The sequence below is a fragment of the Pygocentrus nattereri genome, chromosome 2, assembly GCF_015220715.1.
Source record: "Pygocentrus nattereri isolate fPygNat1 chromosome 2, fPygNat1.pri, whole genome shotgun sequence".
NCBI lineage: Eukaryota > Metazoa > Chordata > Actinopteri > Characiformes > Serrasalmidae > Pygocentrus > Pygocentrus nattereri.
Window position 1 is genome coordinate 21,359,729 of NC_051212.1, and position 24,470 is coordinate 21,384,198.

At 38.7% G+C, this 24,470-nt stretch overlaps 1 protein-coding gene and 1 long non-coding RNA gene across 2 annotated transcripts; one reads left to right on the forward strand and one right to left on the reverse strand.

Moving 5' to 3' along the window:
• Nucleotides 1–1,211: 1,211 nt before the first annotated feature.
• LOC108440050 lies at nt 1,212–4,951 on the reverse strand. The gene is made up of 3 exons (XR_001858805.2): nt 4,682–4,951; nt 3,232–3,366; nt 1,212–1,578 (listed from the first exon to the last, which is right to left on the reverse strand). It is a non-coding gene; the product is annotated as an uncharacterized LOC108440050 (long non-coding RNA).
• Nucleotides 4,952–17,705: 12,754 nt separating this feature from the next.
• Nucleotides 17,706–20,272, forward strand: LOC108440070 (interferon-induced very large GTPase 1-like). Its single transcript, XM_037543717.1, is given in 3 exon segments — nt 17,706–18,419; nt 19,138–19,250; nt 19,252–20,272. Coding segments are annotated over 3 exon segments (1,848 nt in total).
• The last annotated feature ends 4,198 nt before the right edge of the window (nt 20,273–24,470 follow it).

The following is a 24,470-nucleotide window of genomic DNA, read 5'->3' on the forward strand; positions in this document are numbered from 1 at the left end:
GTGAGGTAATTTAGAGTGGGTTTCCTTGAAATGGTTTATTTTAAAGAAACATACTGGCTCAGATTTCTTTACAGTGGCTATAAGAACCAGGGGTTGTGATCTCTACAGCACATATATAGCTATTTTAGTTACTATCCAAAGCCACCACTGAATCTACATGTATCTTCTGAATTGTATACATGTTGATGATGGTAAAATAGTGGTAAATCAGAAAAAAGTTTTCTTCAAGGTCTCTTTTGCTGTAAAATGCTCTTCAAGTACCTCTCTGTCATGGATTTAAAAATAAAAACTCTGTATCGAGCAACAGCAAAACATATTCCTAACAATTTTGAGCAATAATATACTATGAGGGAGCTTTTAGAAGCATTAAACACTTTGGGTCCTATCACCACCACTGTCAACAATTCAGACTCTGGAATATTCTGGAGTATATATCAGAGTATATTGAACACTGAATCTTGCCCATATCTCATGCTGTTGATCTCAGTGCAGCTGTAAGTGAACAGTATTGAACAGTGTTTAAAATGTGGTCTGCAGCATCTTCACTCCTGCACTGAGAGCAGATCTCATTGTAGTCTTGTGTGCCAGTGGTGTATTATGACGTGTGTGTGTGTGTGGGTGTGGCTGCGGCCTTCATCCAGCCGCAGAGCTCATGAAATATTCATACACACGTGCCACACTGGTCTAAAAATACCTCTAACAGTTCAAAAATGAAGCAGACGCACACACACTCACACTTCCAAATACAAGCTTCTGGCTTGCATGCAAATATCAATTTTGGGAAGAGAAAAAATTGCACTGTTAATTTTTTTTTAATGTCTTGAATAACTGTTTTTTGCACAGGGTTCTGAGGTGTGTGTCTGCTTTCAGTCTTCATTCCAGACCCAGAAACTGACATATACTGTAGATCCCATTTCTCCTACACCAATGGTAAAGGCTGCTAAATCCCAGTATTAGGTCCAAAACCATACTTGGTCCAAATGAACAGCAATACAGCAACATAAGCATCAGACATATTTTTAGCAGATTACAATTTTCTGTATTATGTTTAACTGTAGGATACATGTTTGTATTTGAACACCATTGCATTTGAATACCATAGCCCTTCACTTTGGTGTGCTCAGACTTGATGTTGCTGAGGATGTCGACCTGGTCACAGTCTTGTCCAGTAGATGGAGACAGTGTATTGAAAATGATCACTTTAGTCCACCACCAGTTGAACCACACTTTATTTCACATATTTATTTTTTACACTGTAAACTTGGGTATATTGGGTTATATTTCACAGATTTATGTAATTTTACTGTTTATACTGCAAACAATGATTATTACATATTTAACAAGTTTATGTAATCATACTGTTAAGACTGTAAACATAATGCTTTTCTTATGTTACATTTTTATACCTTTTTTACTTTTTACACTGTAAGCAAAATGCAGGTCAAAACAGAGAAGACACAGGACAGAAACTGAAAAACAGAACGAACAATAGTCAAATAAAAGAAATAGAATTGCACACCAGTGAGCGTCTTCACAAACAGAGGGAAAGTGGATGTGTTCAAGTAAGAGTCTGATCAGCTGTGAACAAGGAGAAAGAGATGAGATGTGGAGACTGGACAGGGTTGGTGAGCAAAAGGCCAGAGAAACAGAGCACTAGAGAGTGAGGGAGGGTATGGCAACTACACGACACCATTTCAGATTATCCAATGAAAAGCCTTAATTCCAGGCCTACCCTCATTCCTCGGGAAATAGTGCCACATGTTGCACACTACTTTTACTAGAAGGCAACTGCAACCACAAAAAATTAAAAACACTCTGTAATGCCCATGGATTTACTCTGAACTCCCATGAATGTCTGGAAAATGTAGTTTCAAACAAAGTGTTCAAACACTTTCAAACAACGGGTTCCAAAGAAAGCATCTTCATATTTAAAGTGAAGCTGTCAGTGTTGTTGATGAGTAAGAAGTTATTCCTTTCCAGATTTAAGGAGTGCAGAGTGAGTGATTAATGCTGATGGGTTCTACTTGAGGAGCATGGAAAGGGTTTATGAGATTATTTTGTACAGCAAATTGGATAAACTTGTCTTGCATTCAGCAATAACCATGTTGTGCTCCTGCACTCACATCTTTAGTGGAAAACGACATTTAGCACAGATGTAGAGACGTCATGGAATAAGTTGGCTGCAAATACCTGGACAACTAGACAAGAAAATAGATGGAATATATTTCTATATTCTATATCCATATATCTAAATAAAAGTACACCCCAAAGTCACAATACTGCATTTATTTTTCTTAGCAGTTGTTTAATTTTTTCCCGTTCTCTCTAAAACTGTTCATTTCATATCATAAACAATGAATTAAAGATATGGAAAAATATTGTTCTACCCTTGTCTTTTTTATGTGGTGCTCTCTTGTTGGTGCATTTTGTCCGTTCCAGTTTGTTCAGAAAAATTAAACTCTTGTATCATGTTCAAATGAGATGATATTGCTGCATGGTTGGCAAATAGAGAGAGATTCTGATGAACTCCTACCACCGTATGATTGTCTGATTTCTGCTTTTATTTATTATTTTTTTTCATGGTTGTTAATGCCAAAACCTCCTATTCATTTGAAGGTATGTTCCTTATTTAAATATAGGTATTCTAAATTTAGACATGTTAACTCTTGTTGCTACATTAACAGGAATATTCTATTACATTGTGTGGTATTTAATCACCCTCCCAACTCCATTTACATTGGGTAACTGAGACTAATGTAATGTAATCCCATGGAAACATGATTCTGAAGTGAGATGGTTAATTATTATAGCAGTGCAGTGACATCATTCCAGGAAGGTGAAAGCAAAACTGAATGAACCAGGAGGGTCACACTGAATAACGACTGTCTTCTGCACAGTAAGAGCTGATTTTAACTGCTAAATATTCAGATATTCAACTCAGACACTTCAAAAAGGGAAACATCCAAAAAAAAGGTTAAAGTCTTGCCAGTATGCAGTTCATCAGAGTCAACTCCATGAATAAACAAAGTTAGATGAAGAGTCCACAAACTCTCAGAAAATACAGTTACAGTTTAAGACTGACTGACTAAGCTTGTGAGCTAAATTGAATAAAGAGGATCAAAGCTTGGTGTGTTGTGCTGCCTGTTAGAAGTACAACACTGAGTTATGGGTAAAGCAAAACCCCTCTGACAAACAGAGCAGGAAGAAAGCGTAAACAATAATACCACTGACCTGAGACCTGTGAAAATGGTCAGCGAAGGTCATTACTGCAGTGTAATGAAGACAACAGGTCTACATGTTTGAAGGTTAGTAACACCAGTGTCTTTGCAAATGTGGACACCAGAACCTGCTCATCCGTTCAAGCAACTAAAGTAACGGAAGAAAAAAAAAAAAATCAAAGTTACAACTCATTCATAATGTCTGTTTTTCTTTGTATTTGACTGATCTGAATAATACAGTTTACTTGAAACAGCACACCCTGTCTGAAAAATAACTGCTTTAAGCACAGCCATGTCAAGTTTAAATGGATAAAGTTAGTTATGTAATATATGACTAGTAGTACATTTGAAGACTTCGGCTCAATGCCCTCTCATTTTTATCCCTACCCCTTGTTTTTAAGTGTTACCTTGCCCCTTGGAACGGAGTTACAAGGGGTAGTGGTTGAAAACTTCTGAAAAATGGGACCCTCAAATAAATAAATAATAAAAAAAAAATTTAATTTACAGGCTACTAGCAGTACTCTGTAGGCAACTCTCAGACTGTGGTGACAGCAGAGGAGCTGTGAAGTTCCGCAAACTCACTGCTGGTTTCTAATTTAGGATATATGCTTTCAAAGAAGGGGATGTGACAGTTATTTACTATTGCCTACCCTAAACTTCCCCATTTTAAATTAAATGGAGCAGCGGTTCTGATGACAGAGGCACCAAAATTAACTGCTGCACCATTTGAAGCGGAACAAGAAGTTTAGCTACAGGGACATTAGCATACTACCAGTGATTTTTTTATGCTTAACATTAATAAACAGACCAGAATACATTAAACCAAGACAATACAAAGGTTCCTGTAATCTTTTAATGGGGAAAAGAGATTTGTGGGTTTATTTGGTCACTTGCCATCTTCTTAGCACAGCCATCTTGCTGGCTTTCTCTTCTCACAGCACTCTGTTCAGAATGTGCCTCTGAAAAACCTCCAATTGAAGGGCCATGTAGCCCCAACACTTCTGCCTACTTCATCTCAGTAAAAATTTGGGACACCTTACACCTAGGCACGAACATGCAAAACAGAGGGGTAGGGGCAAGTGGTGACACAGGATTGGGCCTTTGATTGGATAGCTGACATCTTGGGTCCTCCTCTCTTTAAGCACTGCTTAAAAATGCATCATTTTTTGTGAAAATGACAAATATGGTGTGCATTCACTGCTACCCTATAAAGCCACTAAATCATTTTAATTTACATATCACATACACAGCGTCATATGTGACATAGATAATTCACTTACGTCCCCTGAACATCACCAAATTTTGACCGGAGTTCTCTTTGAATACTCTTTAAATGCTCTCACAATCTGCTTTACAAAATGCTCTTCCACATTTTGTTTGCAATTACACACTTCCACCACTGCTTACATAACATAGCTTTAAACATGTTATGCAAATTAAACAAATGCTTAATAATGACTCACAGGTGTAAGGGAGACTCTCCAGACTGATTAGAATCCATAATCCCATTTACTCCAAAACACAAAAACCAGAATCAGAGTCAAATAACAGTCCGAAGGTCAAAACACTAGAAAAGTTCAAAACCAGCAAAAGCACCAAAGGGAGATCCAGAAGCAGAGTCAAAGAGTACAGAAAAAGGGTCAAGGCAATCCAAAAACCATCAACAGCAAGGAAACAAGCCTTGGTATGCAGGTAAACTGGCAATACTTCACACTGAGCCAGCGTGGTGAAGTCCTTAAATAGGCAGGTGAAATTAGCTGCAGGGGAGGGTTCAGGGTGCAACTAGGGAGTATGTGAGTATTCAGGTGAGGCCTCTGGTGGCGAGGACGGGTATTACACATGTCAACAGGAACAATCACTGCTCAGCATCCATCTCTAGGTGCTATTTTCTCAATCAAGGAAAAAGTCTTTAGAAACCCTAAGAACAAACCTGCAGTGAGAATGGGGTGGCAGTAAAGTAGTCCAAATGAATAGGCTAAGATATGTGAAAAGGTGTTACAGGGGAACATTTATTTCAGATATTAAATATATTGATCATGTGGAGGGTGGTTTTATTATTTTTTCATTCCTGAAACTGAAAACATTTTGGATTATACTGGATGACCATACTTACAGCTCAGTGTCAAAGCTAATCACAAGAATTTATATAGTAAGCCTAACTATCTAGTTTTCTGTACTTGCTAACATTTATTTGATTATCATTGTTAATGATGAATAATATTACAGAACAATCAGTTAAAGAGCTAAATTATCTTTTAAAGTTATCTTATTAAAATTATCTTCTAAAAGTTACCTTGTTAATTCTACTTGGACAGATTAAATAATACTATGTGATTTAAAAAAACATTTTGTGCAAAGATAAATGCTAAGGCACTTATATGCATGTCATCCTTTGCATTGCTATCACTGAGGCTTAATAAAAGACCTGTACGTGTCCTCCTTATCATAAAGTCACACTAAATAGGACTAGTGTTAGCTTTAGCATTAGCTCATGTGAGGGATTGCATATTTTGCATGTGCCACAGCGCCTAATACTCACCATCTGCCACTGGGGGACATGCATTATACAGTACTGTAGAGCAGCAGTCAGGTATATTGTACAAATAAGACTAATCAATCAGTGCTAATGCTGTTAACTGTGTGTACAGACTCATTTTTTTCAGGCTCAAAAAGGGAGGAGGAGGAAAGAAATGGCAGAATCTTTATCATCACAACCAAGACACGTCAGAAGAAAAAGTATGGATAAACCAGAGGGGTGTAAGTCACACAGCTCATACATGAACAGGAAATAAATCTGTGTATTTAACTGCACCCCCCCCCTTCAACTTGCACATCAAGTCTTTTTTAATAAGATTTTTAAAAAGTGTCTTTCTGAAGACCGTATTTGTCATTGACCCAGGAGTTTAATAACACTAAGATTAATAGCTGAATCATTATTTATTATTTTTAAAGAAGCCATTTATTAAGTTCTTCTTTAGAGTGCACCTTTACAGACCATGATGATTATAAAATAGCCAATGGTGCTTCTTTTAAAGGTGGTATAAGTAATCTAAAATTTAACACACACACACACACATGTATATATATATATATATATATATATATATATATATATATATATATATATATATATATATATATATTTATATAAGTATTCTGTAACTGTAACTAAATATTAGCTAAACAAAATGTGAATTAGACTGAATACTAAAGGCTGATGACTTCATTAAAGAGCTGGAGCAGGAAATCACTGAGTTAAAGAGGAGAGACACTGAGCTGGAGCAGCTCTCCCACACTGAGGACCACCTCCACCTCCTTCAGGTCAGTGTCCCTCTATCTGCTCAGTGACAATGCAGCACATCACACAACAACACTGCCCATGCTGAGGGATTTCTCCTCTCTCCTGCTGGACTGTAGATTTACCATCACTCTGCAAACCTCCACACACCAACAACTGGACTGACATCAGTAGTGACATCTTTAGTGTAATCTTTTATTCATACGCTATATGAAAAGCAACTGATCAGTGTATTTGTATGTGTCACAGATTAACTTACCCTCTAAAAATCTTTTGTTTTGTTGTAATTAGACTTCACAGAACTGAAGAGGATTCAGCAATATGCAGATACAGTGTGGTTTCTGTTTTGCTCTTTTTTTCTTTGTTCTTATACTTCATTACTCAAACATTTTGAAATCCTCATTACCTCAGGTACTGTGGAACTATATGTAGTTGAACTGCTCTTACTGTGTCACACATCTCTTCAGCTCTGCAGTCTCTGACACAGTCGTCTGACCAGTTCTGTTGCATTACACATTGAGAAATACAGTCCTGTCTAAAAGTCAGTGATCACCCTTTTATTCATTTTATTTATATTAAATTTATTCTGCTTTAGGGGATAAACAGAAAGCATACTGTCTGCTGATGGAAAGCAAGTGACACATGGAGACACAGAACAGAACCTTCCTAACAATCCAAAGAGATTCGACTGTTGTGCCTCTGTTCTTGGAAAGGAGGGATTCTCCTCAGGGAGATTTTACTATGAGGTGCTGGTCAGGGGGAAGACTGAGTGGGATTTAGGAGTGGTAAGACAGTTTAAAGGGAAAAGAAATTTGCAGAACCCACAGAATGGATTCTGGGCTGTGACTCTGAGAAATGGTAATAAGTATGAGGCTTCTGCTGGTCCCTCAGTTGTCCTCTCCCTGAGAGAGAAGGCCCAGAAGGTGGGAGTGTTTGTGGATTATGAGGAGGGCCTGGTGTTTTATGATGTGGAGTCCAGATCTCATATCTACTCTTCCACTGGTCAGTCTTTTACTGAGAAACTCTATCCTTACTTCAGCCCCTCTTATAATAATGGAGGTAAAAACTCAGCCCCATTGATCATCTCACCTGTATTTAAGACTAACATCTAAACCAACTGAATATTCTGTCAAATGTTTTCATTTTTACAACTTTTTATGGTGTAACTCACATCAAACATATGACAACAGAGTAAAAATGTTTTCTTTTTCTAAAATATTTCTAAAACATTGTCAAAAACTCTCAAAGGGCTGTGACAGCAAAGATGTACATATTTAATCAAACATGTACACTGTCCATTCACATAAATTCAGAATTACAAAGGGCTCAGCTTAGAAAATAAAATGTTTCCAGGGAAAAATAATCTTTTCAACTTTTAACTTAAAGTAAGACTGCATTTCACTTTAGGTTCACAGGTATTATGAGTTCGTGGTGCTGTAGTTCTAGAGTCGCCCACTGTTATCTGAGTCATAAAACTGTATGTGCTGTACAGTGATTTTCTGAAACAAACTGGTGTTTCTCTGTTCAGTGAAGTATTTAATGTACTGTATGACAGACTGACTATTATGCTGTGAGAAAGACAGTTTTTCTCTCTTCACTTTCATCTCTTCTCTCTTTTAGAATGCAGTATTTATAATGATCAGTAGATGGCAGAAAAGCAATAGCTTTGAATTATGCAAATCAGACAGTGAAAGTTACGTTGACAATTGCATCCATTCACATTGAAAATGGGAAATGTTTTTTTTTTGTTTAGTTTTTTAATATATACCCATTTTGAATTTGATGCCAACAACACTTTCCAAAAAATATATATATTTATTATTATTATTCAGAATGTGATTTGACATTGTCTTGCTGAAATAAGCAAGGCCTTCCCTGAAAAAGACATCATCTGGATGGCAGCATATGTTGCCAAAACCCATATATATCATTCAGCATTAATGATGCCTTCACAAATGTGCAAGTTGCCCATGCCATGTGTACTAATGCTCTCCTATACCATCATGAATACTGGCTTTTGAACTGTGTACTGATAACAAGTTGAGTGGTCTTTAGCCTGGAGGACGCAGTGTCCAAGATTTCCAAGAAGAAATTCAAATATTGATTTGTCGGACCACAGGACACTCTTCCACTCAGTCCATTTTAAATAAGCCCAGGCCCAGAGATGGTGGCAGCATTTCTGGATCCTGTTTATTTATAGTTTCTTCTTTATGTTTTAGAATTTTAACTTGCATTCATGGATGCAGCAACAAGCTGTTTTTATAGTCAGGGGCTTTCAGAAGTGCTTCTGAGCCCATGCAATGATTTCCACTACACAAACTACTGACTACATACATTTCTGTGTGGAGAACACTGTACCCATCAAGACTGTACAGTGTTTTTCCAATAACAAGCCCTGGGTTACCCCAGATCTGAAGACCCTTCTGGAAGAAAAGAAGAGGGCATTTAGGTCTGGTAACAAAGAGAAAATGAGCACAGAAGGAACTGCGGAGGAAAATCAGGGAGGGCAAAGACCAGTACAGGAAGAGAATGAAAGGCCAGCTGCAACAGAACAGTGCAATTGGAGTTTGGAGGGGTCTTAAAACCATCTCAGGTTTTAAGGAGTCCAACAGGCAGCCTGTAGGAAACTTGCAATGGGCAAATGACCTCAATTCCTTCTTCAGCAGATTTGCTCTGGTAGCTGACCCTCCCTCTGCCCAGCGTGCACCCCTGCTTTTAGCTCCCAGCATTCAGCTCTGTGCTCCTATGTCCCTAACCAGAGAACAAGTGAGGAGGGAACTGAGGAAGATGAAGGTGAGTAAGGCAGCAGATCCAGACAACATCAGCCCTAGGATCCTGAGGCACTGCGCAGACCAACTGTGTGGGATAGTAAAGGACATTTCCAACCTAAGCCTGAAACAGGAGAGAGTGCCAGAACACAAGTGCGAGACAATACAATATACACAGAGCAGATGATACATGACAATAAATAAATACAAAACAGAACACAGGCAGTACATGGTACTGAAAGCATGTGGAGTTATGCAAAGGAGGATGTATCATACTATGACATATTAGCAGCTTAGAAGATAGTCTACCATATATGAGCATAGCAGTCACCGAGGCAGCAATCAAAGCCGCAATATACAGTATACAGTATTGGGTTGACACAGTAATTCTAGCAGCTAACAGGAATAGGCCTCGCCAGGATCGACCAAAGAAATTGAGTCCAAGTGTTCAGTGTCATATCCAGAGGTTGGCTTCAAAATATAGAGTGCTGCCAGCATTGTTGCAGAGGTTGAAGAAGTGGGAAGTCAGCCTGTCAGTGCTCAGACCATACACCGTACAATGCATCAACCTGGTCTGCATGGCCATCATCCCAGAAGGAAGCCTCTTCTGAAGCTGACACGCAAGAAAGCCCAGAAACAGTTTGCTGAAGACAAGCAGTCCAAGAACATTAATTACTGGAACCATGTCCTGTGGTCTGATGAGACCAAGATAAATTTGTTTGCCTCAGATGGTGTCCAGCATGTGTGGTGGCACCCTGGTGAGGAGTACCAAGACAACTGTCTCTTGCCTATGGTCAAGCATGGTGGTGGTAGCATCATGGTCTGGAGCTGCATGAGTGTTGCCGACACTGGGGAGTTACGGTTCATGGTGGAACATGCTTTGACATTCTAAAGCAGAGCATGATCCCCTCCTTTGGAAACTGTTTTCCAACTCAATAACGGCCCCAAACACACCTCCAAGGAAGGAGAAGGAGCACAAGGTATCTAACATCCACCAGCTCAGTGATGTCATCATGGAGGAGTGGAAGAGGATTCCAGTAGCAACCTGTGCAGCTCTGGTGAATTCCATGCCCAAGAGGGTTCAGGCAGTGCTAGATAATAATGGTGGTCACACAAAATATTGACCTTTTGAGCAAAATTTGGACATGTTCACTGTGAGGTGTACTCACTTGTGTTACCAGCTATTTAGACTTTAATGGCTGTGCTGAATTATTTTCAGAGGACAGTAAATCTATACTGCTATACAAGCTGTACACTGACTACTTTAATTATCTTATTTCTATAGTGTTGTCCCATGAAAGATATAATAAAATATTTGCAGAAATGTGAAGGGTGTAGTCACTTTTGTGACACTATATTTATAAGTAATATTTTTTCCTTTCCAGCACTTTAAAAAACTCTAAAGATAGTTATTTGTATTGTGTATCTTAGAAATGTCTTATAAAGTATTATGGTTTTCCATGTTTTCCATATGATTTACCCACACCCAAACCAAAACTATGGATGCTGTGCCATAAATTAACACTGACTGCTGCATTTTCGACCAATAACTGTTGAATTTTGCCATAAAATATTAATGCATTGCATCATTAACTTGCCACATAAAACTACACTGTATTAAAGCTGATTTAAAAGAAGCAGGTGGGTCTTCTAGCTTCTGTGTCTCATTTGCACTTGTCACATGTTACTGACTCAGTCAGATGCCAATCAGCTTGAGCGAGAACCTTGCAGTAATTCCAAAACACGAAGGCAATATAATAGACAGAAATATTTCGTAGGTCCACAAGGAGAAACAATAGCTCGCAAAGAACCTATACTAAAGCGAAGGCTTAAATACTAAGCTAGGTCTAGTCATATGACAGGTGTCTCATTATAGAGGAGACATGTTAGTACTCAGGTGAACAGTGATTGGTGGATAGTGGAGGGAGGGACTCCCAAAGAGTTTTATGAAATGGAGTCTTTGAGAATGTCAGATGCATGATAGAAAGACTGAAAATGATAGTATTTAATGTGGGATTGTTCAGTGTAGGAAATAAAACAGTTTGCATTAAATTTATAAAGTAATTTTTTTATACGCTCCTGTTCATTTCAAATCAGGAGAACCGTGTTCCTGGCAAAAAGCTTACCAGTTAAATTTTTAACAAGCTTTTAAAAACCTTTTGAACATGATAAAAAGGATTTTAATGGAAACACTCTCAATAGTACTTGAGAAGTCTAAAACAAACTCTTTTATATTCACCCTGCATTGTAAACACACACAGTCAAACACTAGAAACAGCCTCTGTATATAAGGAAAACCTATATGTGCATGCATTTTACAGGCTTCAGTGGAATGAAACTGATCTCTTCTGGCTTTTTCTAGAATGTATAAAGGTGCAGTGGAATGTTTTGTGCTTTTGTTCACATGTAAGCAATAGAAACCAGTAAAACTATCTAAACAGGTTTGAAATAAATTACTTCTAGCCCCACCTAAAAGATCAATAAGGTTAGGAAACAAATCCCTTCCTGACTCTGTATGGTATCTGCTGTAGTTTGTGCCACCGGGAGACTTTGCTGTCCACATCTTGATCATCTTGGATTTGTTAAACACAGTTTAACAGTTCTAACTAAGTTTGCACCATCTTGAACACAAGACTCAGAATACAGTTCATAACTTAGAAGGCATGCCATACACATGATGTTGTAATTTACAGCAACATATTTTCACCAGGTTTCAGCAGAGACAAAAGTTGCTGGTGAACCTTTGATCACCAATAAGGGACTGTGACTGAGTAAAAGGTTAGATTCCAAACATTTTTACTTTAGTTTATTTTTGTGTTCTTTGATGGAAGGATTTAAATTATATCCTATAAATATATTCTAAATTTATAAAATACTTTTTCATATTGGAAAATGTGTCTTAACTTTGAAAGACAATTTCAGTACTTTGATTATATAATAGTCTTGCATTGTATCTCACTGGTTTGTTCATTTTCATATGATCACTGAAGAGCAGATTGATGAGGAGAAAAATTCCACAACAACTCAAGAGACCCATGTAATATAATACTCTTTTAAACTCTTATCTGATCATTGAAGATGAAAATCTAATTTGCACAATTTTCTACTTTTTTTCAGATGTTGTCAATATGTCAAGACATACTTGGTGTCCAAATTTTGCTGGTTAGTTTTAGTGTTTGAGCTACAAGGCCAGCATTGACAAAAAGCACTAGAAATCAGAGAGGAACCTTCCTTAGCCTGCCTACAGTGGTTTGGCAGTTTCACATTGGTGGTGTTTGCTTTAGCAACACATTTACAATGAAGTTTCCACAGACCAGCTTCTCATATGTGTCAGCTACTTTAGCTTTACAACTCCAGAGCAAAAGCAAAGAAGCAACCAAACGAGGACACCTTGGCTGACTACATTTGTGGTAAAGGGAAAACTGAGCGCATTTAATTTTTGCCTTATTAATCACTTTAACATATCAGTGTAGATGCACACCATGTTCGTTCTGTTGGGACACAGAGAGCTTAATAATAATTACACCAGCTGTAGACCACATATTCTGAATATAAAGTCTGAGTAACAAAGACATTTACTTTAATACCTCTTTTCAAACTTGCCAATATAATAACTTATTAAATGTCAATATAATCAGTTCCACCTCTTCAGGATGGAAACATTTCAGTATCTCATGATGTACATAAAAATGTATGGAAAATGACATGTTGCTGTATTTGAGTTAAGAACTCCCACTCATATATACACTTTGGAACTCACTTTATTTTCACCTCAATTTTAGCAGTTTATATAGTTTTATTGACATTTCATTTACACTGAGATTTAGATGCTTTATAATTGCTTCATTTTAATTGAAATGTAATAAAGAACTGCACTGTTATGTTTCTTGTGCTTATGCAATAATGGTGTCAAAATGATAACTAAAATTTACTTTACATAAATTTGCAGTGTCTAATGAGGCATTTGAAATTGTGTTATCAAAGAGAACACTTAGCTAGAAAGATCCAGATATAAAAAGGGAAACAGTGCCTCTCCTCTTTGTAAATTCCTCTCTGTGACACATTTTCCTTCTAACATTTGATAATTAAAGTAAAACTTGTTTACGTAGCATACATTTAACAATTATATTTAACTAAATGGTGGGTATGTTAACGGCTACAGGTGATAATTTATTTGTCCAAAGATTTGACCACATAGGCACACATAGGAACCCCCTCTTAGTTTTGTTAGAATATGAATCAGTGTGTCAGTATTACCCCTGTTATGATAGATCGATGATGATTTTTATGTAGATGAATTAGATGATTTTTCCTTAACTGAATTTGGCAGCAATATGACATGATGCTGTATTGCCAACTACATGACCATGTGGTTGTGTGATTTACATACACCCTGTTATGTTTAGGGTTAGGATTAGGGCCAGGGTTAGGGATAGGTTTTGGGTAAGGTTGGTTTTGTTAGGTTTTAAGGTAAAGTTAGGTTTTGCACAGTGGAATAACATAACAAAACAACATGATATGTTGTTGATATGTCAGTAACAATCTGTTAAAAGTTTATCAATACTCTACAAAAGAGCACTCCAAATAAAATTTTACCATTTTTTGAAGCTTGGTGATCTCTTTGATAATGCAATTCTAAATGGCTTATTAGACATTGCAAATGTATATAACGTAAATAAAAATGTACATAATACTACTACTACTACTACTACTACTACTACTAATAATAATAATAATAATAATTATTATTATTATTATTAGTAGTAGTGGTGTTTATATTATTATTATTAGTAGTAGTAGTAGTAGTTGTAGTATGAGTAGTATAAGAGAATTCAAATATAAGAATGCATTATAATTTTTTTGATTGAAAAGGAAAGTTAAAAAAGAAATAATATCCTGGAGAAAACAGACAAAGCTGAGGCATGTACAATCCCATGCAGGCTTCATGCAATAACTGGGATCTGTTATGAAAAATATCAAATGGAAGATGACCCAACTTTGACTTGCTGAAGAAAATGTCATTTATATACATTGATTCTGAATTTAAATAATATATTTGTTTTTTACTTTTACTTTCTTATGTCCTTCATTATATATCTTGGAGTTGTTGAGCATCTGACTCTTTGCTGAATAATTCCTTTATATATATAAACAGGAAAAAGGAAAAAAACTGTTTTACTTTTAATGCAAGTCAGTGGAACCAGAATTTTTTCTAAGTCATTTTGGGCTGTTTCTTTTGGCCCATTCATCATGAAATTTACACACAATGTAAAAAACAACAGGCATTTTCAAATTATATCAAAATATGAAAAACATCAAAAATGGAGACACAAGGTTTTTCATGGCAGGTTGTGGTAGTGCGTTGGAGATACCAAAAGGACACTTGAAAAAGCTCTCACTCAGACTTGGATAACTTATAAATAAAGTTGAACATTTTTTTCCACTGAAAGATGACCCATTCGTCTAATCTGAGCTATAGACTGTATATAAGATGGAGTATTTTTAGTGATATGCAGTGTAATTTTTTTTTTTAAACTACAAAGAGAGTCTGAGATTTTTGGCTTTCAGCAGTACATTGTAAGTAAATTAACGTAATGTGGCATTATGTTTATGATAATAAACCACATTTTCTATTAATTTGAGGGAAGTTTTTACAAAAAACACCAACACATTTATTTCGTTAAGTTAATTAATAATTTGCCATGTGATTTGGGCGTGTAAATTGAGGGGGGAAATCCAAAGTATACCCAGGAACAAGTTAACAGTTGTTGCATTATATATTCTCTCTAAAAACTCTCTAACAAAACCATTTAAATACAAATTATTTTAATTTTGATGAAATATAACTGATTTATTAATTTGCTTTGTTTGCTTGTTTGTAGGTTGCACAGATATATGAAGAATCAAGCTGATTTCGAGGAAGATTTTTAAGCTGTAGGTATGGAGTATTATTGGTCCAACAATTTTCAAAACTCAACTAGGGATCAAAGCCTAAATGCACTGCTTTAGGATTGGAATGTAGAGGACTGTCATTTTCTTGTAAAACACCAAAGTTTCACATGGGAGTAAAAAGCTCTACATGCTAGGGCCAAAATATTCTCTGAAGAACTGTGTGCCACATAGATGTGTCATGGAAGGCCCAAACATCATATAATAAAGAAGTAGAAATGGAAATTCAGGAAGATGTCATGGAGCAGAAAAGCTCATGGGCATCTAAGGAGCATCCTTTAAAAAATCTTGTTGAAGATCAGCTTCAAAAGCTGTCCATTAATGACACTTCTGTACAATCCCCTCCATTGGTCATCTGTGATTTAGAAGTATTAGAAAGATCATCGGGGGTCTTGCTCTGCAGGGTATTTTTAAAACCACCAATGCTGAAGATCTGTTGGAAAACAGGCATCAGTTAATAAAGGTTCAAGCATGCAAATTACTCAGTCCAAGTCATAAATCAGAATACAAAAGAGAAGAATTTTCCTCTTACACATCTTACAAAAACTTCACAAAAGTGGCAGAGAAACTTGGCTTCACCTTCAAGTCAAATGTAAGCTTTGAATTCACCTTATCCAAAGATGCATCTCTCAGACATGAGTCTGAACATGCTTATATATTACAGACAGTTTGTCATTACATACCACTTGCTTCCACAAGTCTTGATCAGATTTATCTGTCTGATTCAGCCCTTTCAGAACTTAAGAACATTAATAAACTACTGATCAGTTTTGAAAAGCACCACCCACAAGATTATCCACAAGATCTTTTGACAAGAACAAAGAGATTTTTTGAAAAGTTTGGATCTCATGCAGCCAAGGGACCCATTCATTTTGGTGGGACATTCTGGTGGACTGCTTCTGCTGAGGGATTTTCAAGTCATGAACTACAGGAAATAAAACGCTTGGTGTCCAAGTCTCTAGATACAAACATCACTGTGACATCTTGTGAGCCACAACAATTGATCTCAGGACAACAGGATACAGGTTTCACAAAACAGCGCACAGCCTCAAGAGTTGGCTGCAGTGATAAGCTCAACACCTATGTGCTGCTCTCTGTTGACAAATCTGGAGGACCTCCTGAAGTAATTGACTACACACTGTGGAAAAATGCTCTTGCTGCTAGTAACCAAACATGGGCTGTTATTGACAGAGGATCTAATCTGACACCAGTTTGGGAAATTATCCAGTCAACCCATGCTGATGATTTCAAAGATCATTTCCAACTGTGTGCATTCCTAATGAATGCTTATGAAAAAATCACTCATCAGGACCCGAAGCTTCAAGGAGGAGATGAAGTACTACAAGTAATGAGAAAGGCTGAGAAAATGATGGCATCAGTTCATGACTGGAGGGTCACCAATGCTGAACAGCATCTTGATGAACTGCTCGAAATTAAGAGACAAATCAGAGAGAAGACATTATCATACAAGGCATGGTTTGATATCTGTCTAGCAAATAAGGATCTTCAGAAATTCCTGATTGATATAACAGTCACACACAATGAAGACAACCTGAAAGTCATGACACAGTCAGTAATGGATGAAAGCTATTGTGTGAAAGAATTCCCAAATAAATGTACTGTTTTGAAATGGATGCAAGTGGAAAAGGTGCACAGAAAAGGAATCCCCTGTTATTCACATTTCAGATCTGCAAAAAGTGCTCAAAAATGAGCGAGATAATTTACAAAGATCACAATCTACTGATGCCAGAAAATCTGCAACATGTAGAGTGACCAATGCCCTCAATTCATTTTGTAAGACACTTGAAAAGGATAGTCAGAATGAACTTATAATGCTTATGAAAACAACAGGCAAACTTGTTGGATATCAAGGTGAGACGTTCAGCCCCATTCTAGACTTAAAAGGAACTGACTTTTTACTAAACACATTACCAGAAGTGCATAACAAATATTCGGCTCTGAGAAACCAAAGTCTAATGAAAGGAAATGCCTACTCACTCCTGACTTTGCTGACAGTGAGCTACAACACACATGACCAACAGGAAAGGCTTGATAGTTATTTAAACCTTAAAGCAGAAGTGTCTCCTAACATCAGGGTGGCTATTAATGAATGCCTTCCTAATAAAGATTGGATTCTACTTGAGAAAAAAATGTTTTCTCTGATTGAACAAAATACAGACAAAGATGAGAAGCCTCTGCCTCAGGAGAGCAACACTCTAGAGGATACTTGTCGTACACAACAAACCTCATCTGAAATACCTGAATGTGGCAAAGAACAAACCAGCATTTCTCCTGAAATACCTTTTGAAGTGTCAGAGTCAATTCAAAATATGTTTGTCAAGATAGGGCTCTCAGAATTGTATCCACGTAAAAATTCCGGTGGCTGATATTCTTTCTTTAGCCACTTTGTCTTTAAATGATAATGAACTGAGAGCAGACAATGAGCTTTGGGTTTATTTTACTAACAAACTGATGACATTAGATGTGAACTGCAGATATGTCTATTGTAAAAATGCTGAAGAAGAGCGCACAGTCACAAATGTAAATGTGGATGATTTCCTTAGTTTTGGAGCAGAAAATAGCAGAAATATTGGTGATGAGAAGAGTCATATCCACCCCATGGATGTTTACATGGCAGTTTTTCACTGTACTGATGATTTAGCTCGAGAGTGCATCATTAACAAGCTTTCAACATGTCAATTTGCTCTACCTCTTCTAGTACCAAATCCATTCACAGGAAAAATTGAGGTTCCTGTTTCTGCACTTCAACGGATCAAAAAGACAAGGATTTCAAAGAGTCAGTCGGGAACAGTGGACAATGTAGAGCTCAGAAGTGATTTCCTATTCAGTATCCCAGTTCCTGTCGTGTCCTTCATAAGATTAGGGAAGTCTGAGGGGAGTTCAAAATCTCAAATCATGAATAACATCCTGAATCAAAACAGACACCCAACATTTTTCAGTCGACAGTGTAGAGGGAGCACAAAAACCGGTTTACTGATGGAAGGTGCTGCAGAGATTTTTTGGTACTGTCCACGTGGAGGACAAGATAATACCTTTCAAAACTGTGTGGCTTTTATCAACCTTCATGGTGACGCCAACAAACATCCAATACAGCTACAGCTCATAGAGGAGATGAGCTCAGTCATCGTTATTCTTCTTCCAGAGAACCATCAGCTGCCAGAGATAGTGGAGTTTATCAAGAAATTACAAGAAAAACAGATTTCCTTGATTTTCTTGTTTAGCGGAGTTGAACGCAGTTCATCAACTAATGACAACAGAATTGCAGCTAAAACAGAAATGAAGCTGAACTGAATGAGGAAATCATCTCCAAAGTTACACAGGTTCTCCACAAGAAGAGCAATCTGCAAAGCATAGAGTGTCACATAATCAATGCAAAAGAAAGTGGATTCATTGCTTACAAAGACTGTAAGGAAGTACAGAGTGGACAAGAGAAGGCAAATCATCTTATGACCATTTTGAAAAAAGACATGAAAGAAAACAAGGAAAACGTGTTTACACTGAAAAACAAATTCCTGCCACTTCAAGCTGATCTCTGGAGTGAATGGAGCAAACATGATAAAGAATTCTACCGCATACAAAGCACAAGAGAAATGAGTATTTCCCAGAAACTGAATGAAATCATGTTGAAGAAAAATCACGTAAGAAACAAGTGAAAGCATCACAAAATTTAAATGAATTTATGACACACTTCTGTAAATATGCATTGCACAAAGAAGAATCAGTTGGGAAAATTGTCATGATAAAATGGCTTAGAAAATACCTGGATGAAATGTGCACTGATATACTGACTGAACTTCATGATCAATATCACAAAACATGGACAAATATGAGGAAAAATAAGACAGGTATTGAAAGAGGGAGTCAATTCCAGAATTCCCTTCAGGAAATATCAGGGAAGATTAAATCTGCTTCCTTTGGGGTCCATCACATCATGAGAGAAACAGCCCAAATATATGAAGCCATGCACGCATTTGGAGAATCTTCTACTATGTGGTTTTGACCTAGAGAGGCTCCCTGAACTAGGAGCTGAAATGATCTTGTCTGGATGTCCAGTAGAACTCTTAGATGGTGATGTAAATCATATTCCTCTGGACTGGATAAGCGCTGTGTTAGAAAAACTCATTCACAAAGTTGGAGATCAAAGGGTGCTTGTAATCTCTGTTCTTGGGTTGCAGAGTTCAGGGAAATCTACCCTACTGAATGTCATGTTTGGTCTTGAGTTTTCTGTAGGTGTAGGACGCTGCACAAAAGGGGCTTTCATGCAGTTAGTTCCAGTAGAGAAACAGCTCAAAGACCAGCTACAGTTTGACTTCATTTTACTCCTGGACACAGAGGGTCTACGATCTGTAGAAGCTGATAAATCTGTAAGTCATGATAATGAATTGGCAACATTTGTAGTTGGTTTTGCAGACATCTCTATTATCAACATCATGGGAGAGAATCCATCTGAAATGCAAGACATCCTCCAAATATGTTTTCAGGCATTCCTGAGAATGACATCAGTAGAAGTAAAACCATGTTGCTTCTTTGTTCATCAGAATGTTGCAGACTCTGCTGCAAAATATAAAACTCAAGAAGGGAGAAGACAGCTGATATCAAAACTGGATGAAATCTCAAAGATGGTTGCAGAGGCAGAGGACCGGGAGGTCAGCGGCTTCAGTGACATAATACAGTTTGACGCTGAGACTCAAGTGTTTTACTTCAAGAATTATTTTGATGGAGACCCTCCAATGGCTCATCCAAACTCCTCCTATTCTCAGAATGCTCAGGAACTGAAACACAAACTTCTCTCCATTTCAGAATGGCAGCCCAAATGTAAGCTTTCTTTGCTATCAGAACTCAGTGAGCGAATTCATAATCTATGGAACGCACTCATGAAAGAAAACTTTGTCTTCCATTTTCGAAATTCACTGCACATTATGGTGTACACTAAACTAGAGGAACAGTATGGAAAGTGGTCATGGAAAATGAGAAAGTATGCCCTGGAAACACAGAACACTGCATTACATGATCACTAGCACTGAGTCTTACAAGACACAAGTAGGACAATTCAAATGTGACTTTGAGACAATCTACCAAGATCTCAAAGGAGATGTTGACAGGTACTTTAGAGAAGAAAGATATCAGGAGATTCTTGTACAGTGGAGAGATAACACTGAAAAAAGGTTAGAAAGTCTAAAGAGAGAACTAATTGAAGAGACTTCTGCAAAAGAGCAAGAGTTGCTGATAAGGAAAAAATACCGCTTAGCACTAGACCAGAGAAGAAGTGAATACGAAACTGATCTGCTACAGAAAAGCAAGGACTTGGCATCTCAGTTAAAGGCAGAAAAACCAAATGAAGCATCACTCCAGACACGCTTTAACACCATGTGGTCAACATGGGAAAAAGAGGTGGCATTAGAGAAACCTCAAGAAGAATCAATAAACATCCATAGTTGAAAAAATATTGCAGGATTCTTTCAAAAAATACTGGGACAGAATAAATCCTACAAAGGATGAAATACAATTTAATGTGAATCCTGCACTATCCCAGAGAATCCAAGATGGCATCGATAAAACACTTACCAACACAGAAAATGCAAATTTTGGTGTTAATGGAAATTTGATTCATCAGTTGCTCAGGGAAATCAATGATGCACTAGACTCATGTGAGAAATTATGCAACACAGGCTCACAGTGGGCTTTACACATACAGGAAATATGAATGTTATTTTGTGATTAATACCAACCTTTATTAGACAAATGTTTTCCATTGTACTTTAGCTACTGTTCTTTTCAAGAACTGCATTATATCCACAATTTTTAAAAATAGATATAAATCATTTAATAATTAAGCCTTTAGACTTCTAATGAGTTAAACTGTAGTGTATGTTTGCTGGCATTTCAAACTCTAATTTGAGGGCTTTAAAAATTTAATTTCTTATAAATGTTTAATGTACTCTATCTGTAATGATTTAGTGAATCAGCATATGGAAATCCCTTTCCATTGTTGCCTTCTTTATGGATCAGCTAGACCAACTTTATGTTGTCTACAACAGTATATTTCATTGGTGGTTTCTTTATGTGATATGTAATCATCTAACATGAATTTCTTGATACATACCACAACAAGGTACATGGAGTGACTTTTTTGATGTCTTATGTGCCAGTGTACACTGACTGACATATATACATAGATTCTTCTTTTATTGCCTTCTGAATAAATTTCATATCTTTTTTTTATAATCTCACTGTCTAAATAAAAATATATCACATAAAGGAAAAGTGTGGTATATGTTTTATACCACAAAATGTAAAAATTACAAGATAGCAGCTGTGGCAGGTAGTCTGGGTTCACATGTGACAATAAAACCTTTATTTTACAAACTTCAGCAGAGTGAATCAAAATTCCAACAGTGAATGGAGCAATTCAAAGTAAATTCTAGTCAACTTTGATTAGCTTTTGTAATTTACTAACAAAGTGCTTGTTGCTTATTAACTACCACAAAAATCAAGAGATAAAGTTGGTAAAGTGGTCACTTGCACTAATGTTGTCCCATAATATTATGAGCAGATCAATACTGGGAAAATGGGAAATGTTTTTTTTTTTCATTATCAAGTGAAAAAAGTTTTAAAATACAGTGAAAGCACAAAATTAAGTCAGTTAAACCATGTGTTGTACCATCAAATCAAATCAAATCAAATTTATTTGTATAGCACCTTTTACAACGGATGTTGTCACAAAGCAGCTTCACAGAATTCCAGAAAAGACAGAGTTTTAACAAGAATGTAAAAACCCCCATGTGAGCAAGCGAGGGGCGACAGTGGCAAGGAGAAACTCCCTCAGAACTAAGGAAGAAACCTTGGGAGGAACCAGGCTCACCAGTGGGGGACCCATCCTCCTCTGGTCAAACTACCTAGTGATTATATCCATCCATCATCCATCCATCATCTTCCGCTTCTCCGGGGTTCGGGTCGCGGGGGCAGCATCCTGAGCAATGAAGCCCAGACCTCCCTTTCCCCAGCCACTTCCACTAGCTCCCTGGGAGGGATTCCGAGGCGCTCCCAGGCCAGCTGGGCGATATAGTCACGCCAGCGTGTCCTGGGTCTTCCCCGGGGTCTCCTCCCCGGTGGACTTGCCTGTGACACCTCCCAAGGGAGGCGTCCAGGAGGCATCCTAACAAGATGCCCGAACCACCTCAACTGGCTCCTCTCGACGTGAAGAAGCAGCGGCTCTACTCCGAGTCCCTCCCGGATGACCGAACTTCTCACCCTATCTCTAAGGGAAAGTCCAGCCACCCTGCGGAGGAAACTCATTTCAGCCGCTTGTATTCGCGATCTCGTTCTTTCGGTCATTACCCAAAGCTCATGACCATAGGTGAGGGTGGGAACATAGATCGACCAGTAAATCGAGAGCCTTGCCTTATGGCTCAGCTCTTTCTTTACCACAACAGACCGGTAAAGAGCCCGCATCACTGCTGACCCAGCACCAATCCGCCTGTCAATCTCCCGCTCCCTTGTACCATCACTCGTGAACAAGACCCCGAGATACTTAAACTCCTCCACTTGAGGCAAGAGCTCATCCCCGACCCAGAGAGGGCTCTCCACCCTTTCCCGCGTGAGAACCATGGCCTCGGATTTGGAGGTACTGATCCTCATCCCGGCCGCTTCACACTCGGCTGCAAACCGATCCAGTGAAAGCTGAAGTTCACAGCCTGATGTCCCCAATAGGACCACATCATCTGCAAACAGCAGCGATGTGACCCTGAGGTCACCAAACCGGACACCCTCCGTCCCCTGACTGCGCCTAGAAATTCTATCCATAAAAATTATGAATAGAATCGGTGACAAAGGGCAGCCCTGACGGAGTCCAACTCTCACTGGGAAAAAGTCTGACTTACTGCCGGCCATGCGAACCAAGCTCCAGCTTTGTTTGTACAGGGCCTGAATGGCTCGTAGCAAAGAGCCATGTACCCCATACTCCCGAAGCACCTCCCACAGAATACCCCGGGGAACACAGTCGAATGCCTTCTCCAAATCCACAAAGCACATGTGGACTGGTTGGGCAAACTCCCATGAACCCTCGAGAATCCTGGAGAGGGTAAAGAGTTGGTCCAGTGTTCCATGACCAGGGCGGAACCCGCACTGCTCCTCCTGAATCCGAGGTTCGACTATAAGCCGGACTCTCTTCTCCAGTACCCTTGCATAGACCTTACCAGGGAGGCTGAGGAGTGTGATTCCCCTGTAGTTGGAACACACCCTCCAGTCCCCCTTTTTAAAAAGAGGCACCACCACCCCAGTCTGCCAATCAAGTGGCACCACCCCCGATGTCCATGCAATGTTGAAAAGGCGTGTCAGCCAAGACAGCCCCACAACATCCAGAGCCTTGAGGAACTCGGGACGGATCTCATCCACCCCTGCAGCCCTGCCGCCAAGGAGCTTTTTAACTACCTTAGCGACTTCGGCCTCAGTAATGGACAAGCCTATTCCCGTGTCCCCAGATTCTGCCTCCTCACTGGAGAACATGTTGGTGGGATTGAGAAGGTCCTCAAAGTATTCCTTCCACCGCCCAATGACGTCTTCAGTCGAAGTCAGCAGCACACCATCTCCACTATATACAGTGCTAGTGGCACACTGCTTTCCCCTTCTGAGTCGCCTGACGGTTTGCCAGAATCTTTTCGGAGCCGACTTAAAGTCACTTTCCAAGGCCTCACCGAACTCTTCCCACACCCGGGTTTTTGCCTTGGCAACGACTGAAGCCGCAGATCGCTTGGCCTGTCGATACCTGCCAGCTGCCTCTGGTGTCCTACAGGCCAACCATGTCCGGTAGGACTCCTTCTTCAGCTTGACGGCATCTCTCACCTGGGGTGTCCACCACCTGGTTCGAGGATTACCGCCCCGACAGGCACCAACTACCTTGCGACCACAGCTACAGTCAGCCGCTTCAACAATGGAGGAGCGGAACATGGCCCATTCTGAGTCAATGTCCCCCACCTCCCCCGATATCTGGTCAAAGTTCTGACGGAGGTGTGAGTTGAAGATCAATCTGACAGGTTCTTCTGCCAGACGTTCCCAGCAAACCCTCACTATACGTTTGGGTTTGCCTGGTCTGACTGGCATCTTCCCCCACCACCTGATCCAACTCACCACCAGGTGGTGATCAGTTGACAGCTCAGCTCCTCTCTTTACCCGAGTGTCCAAAACACATGGCCGCAAGTCCGCTGACACGACTACAAA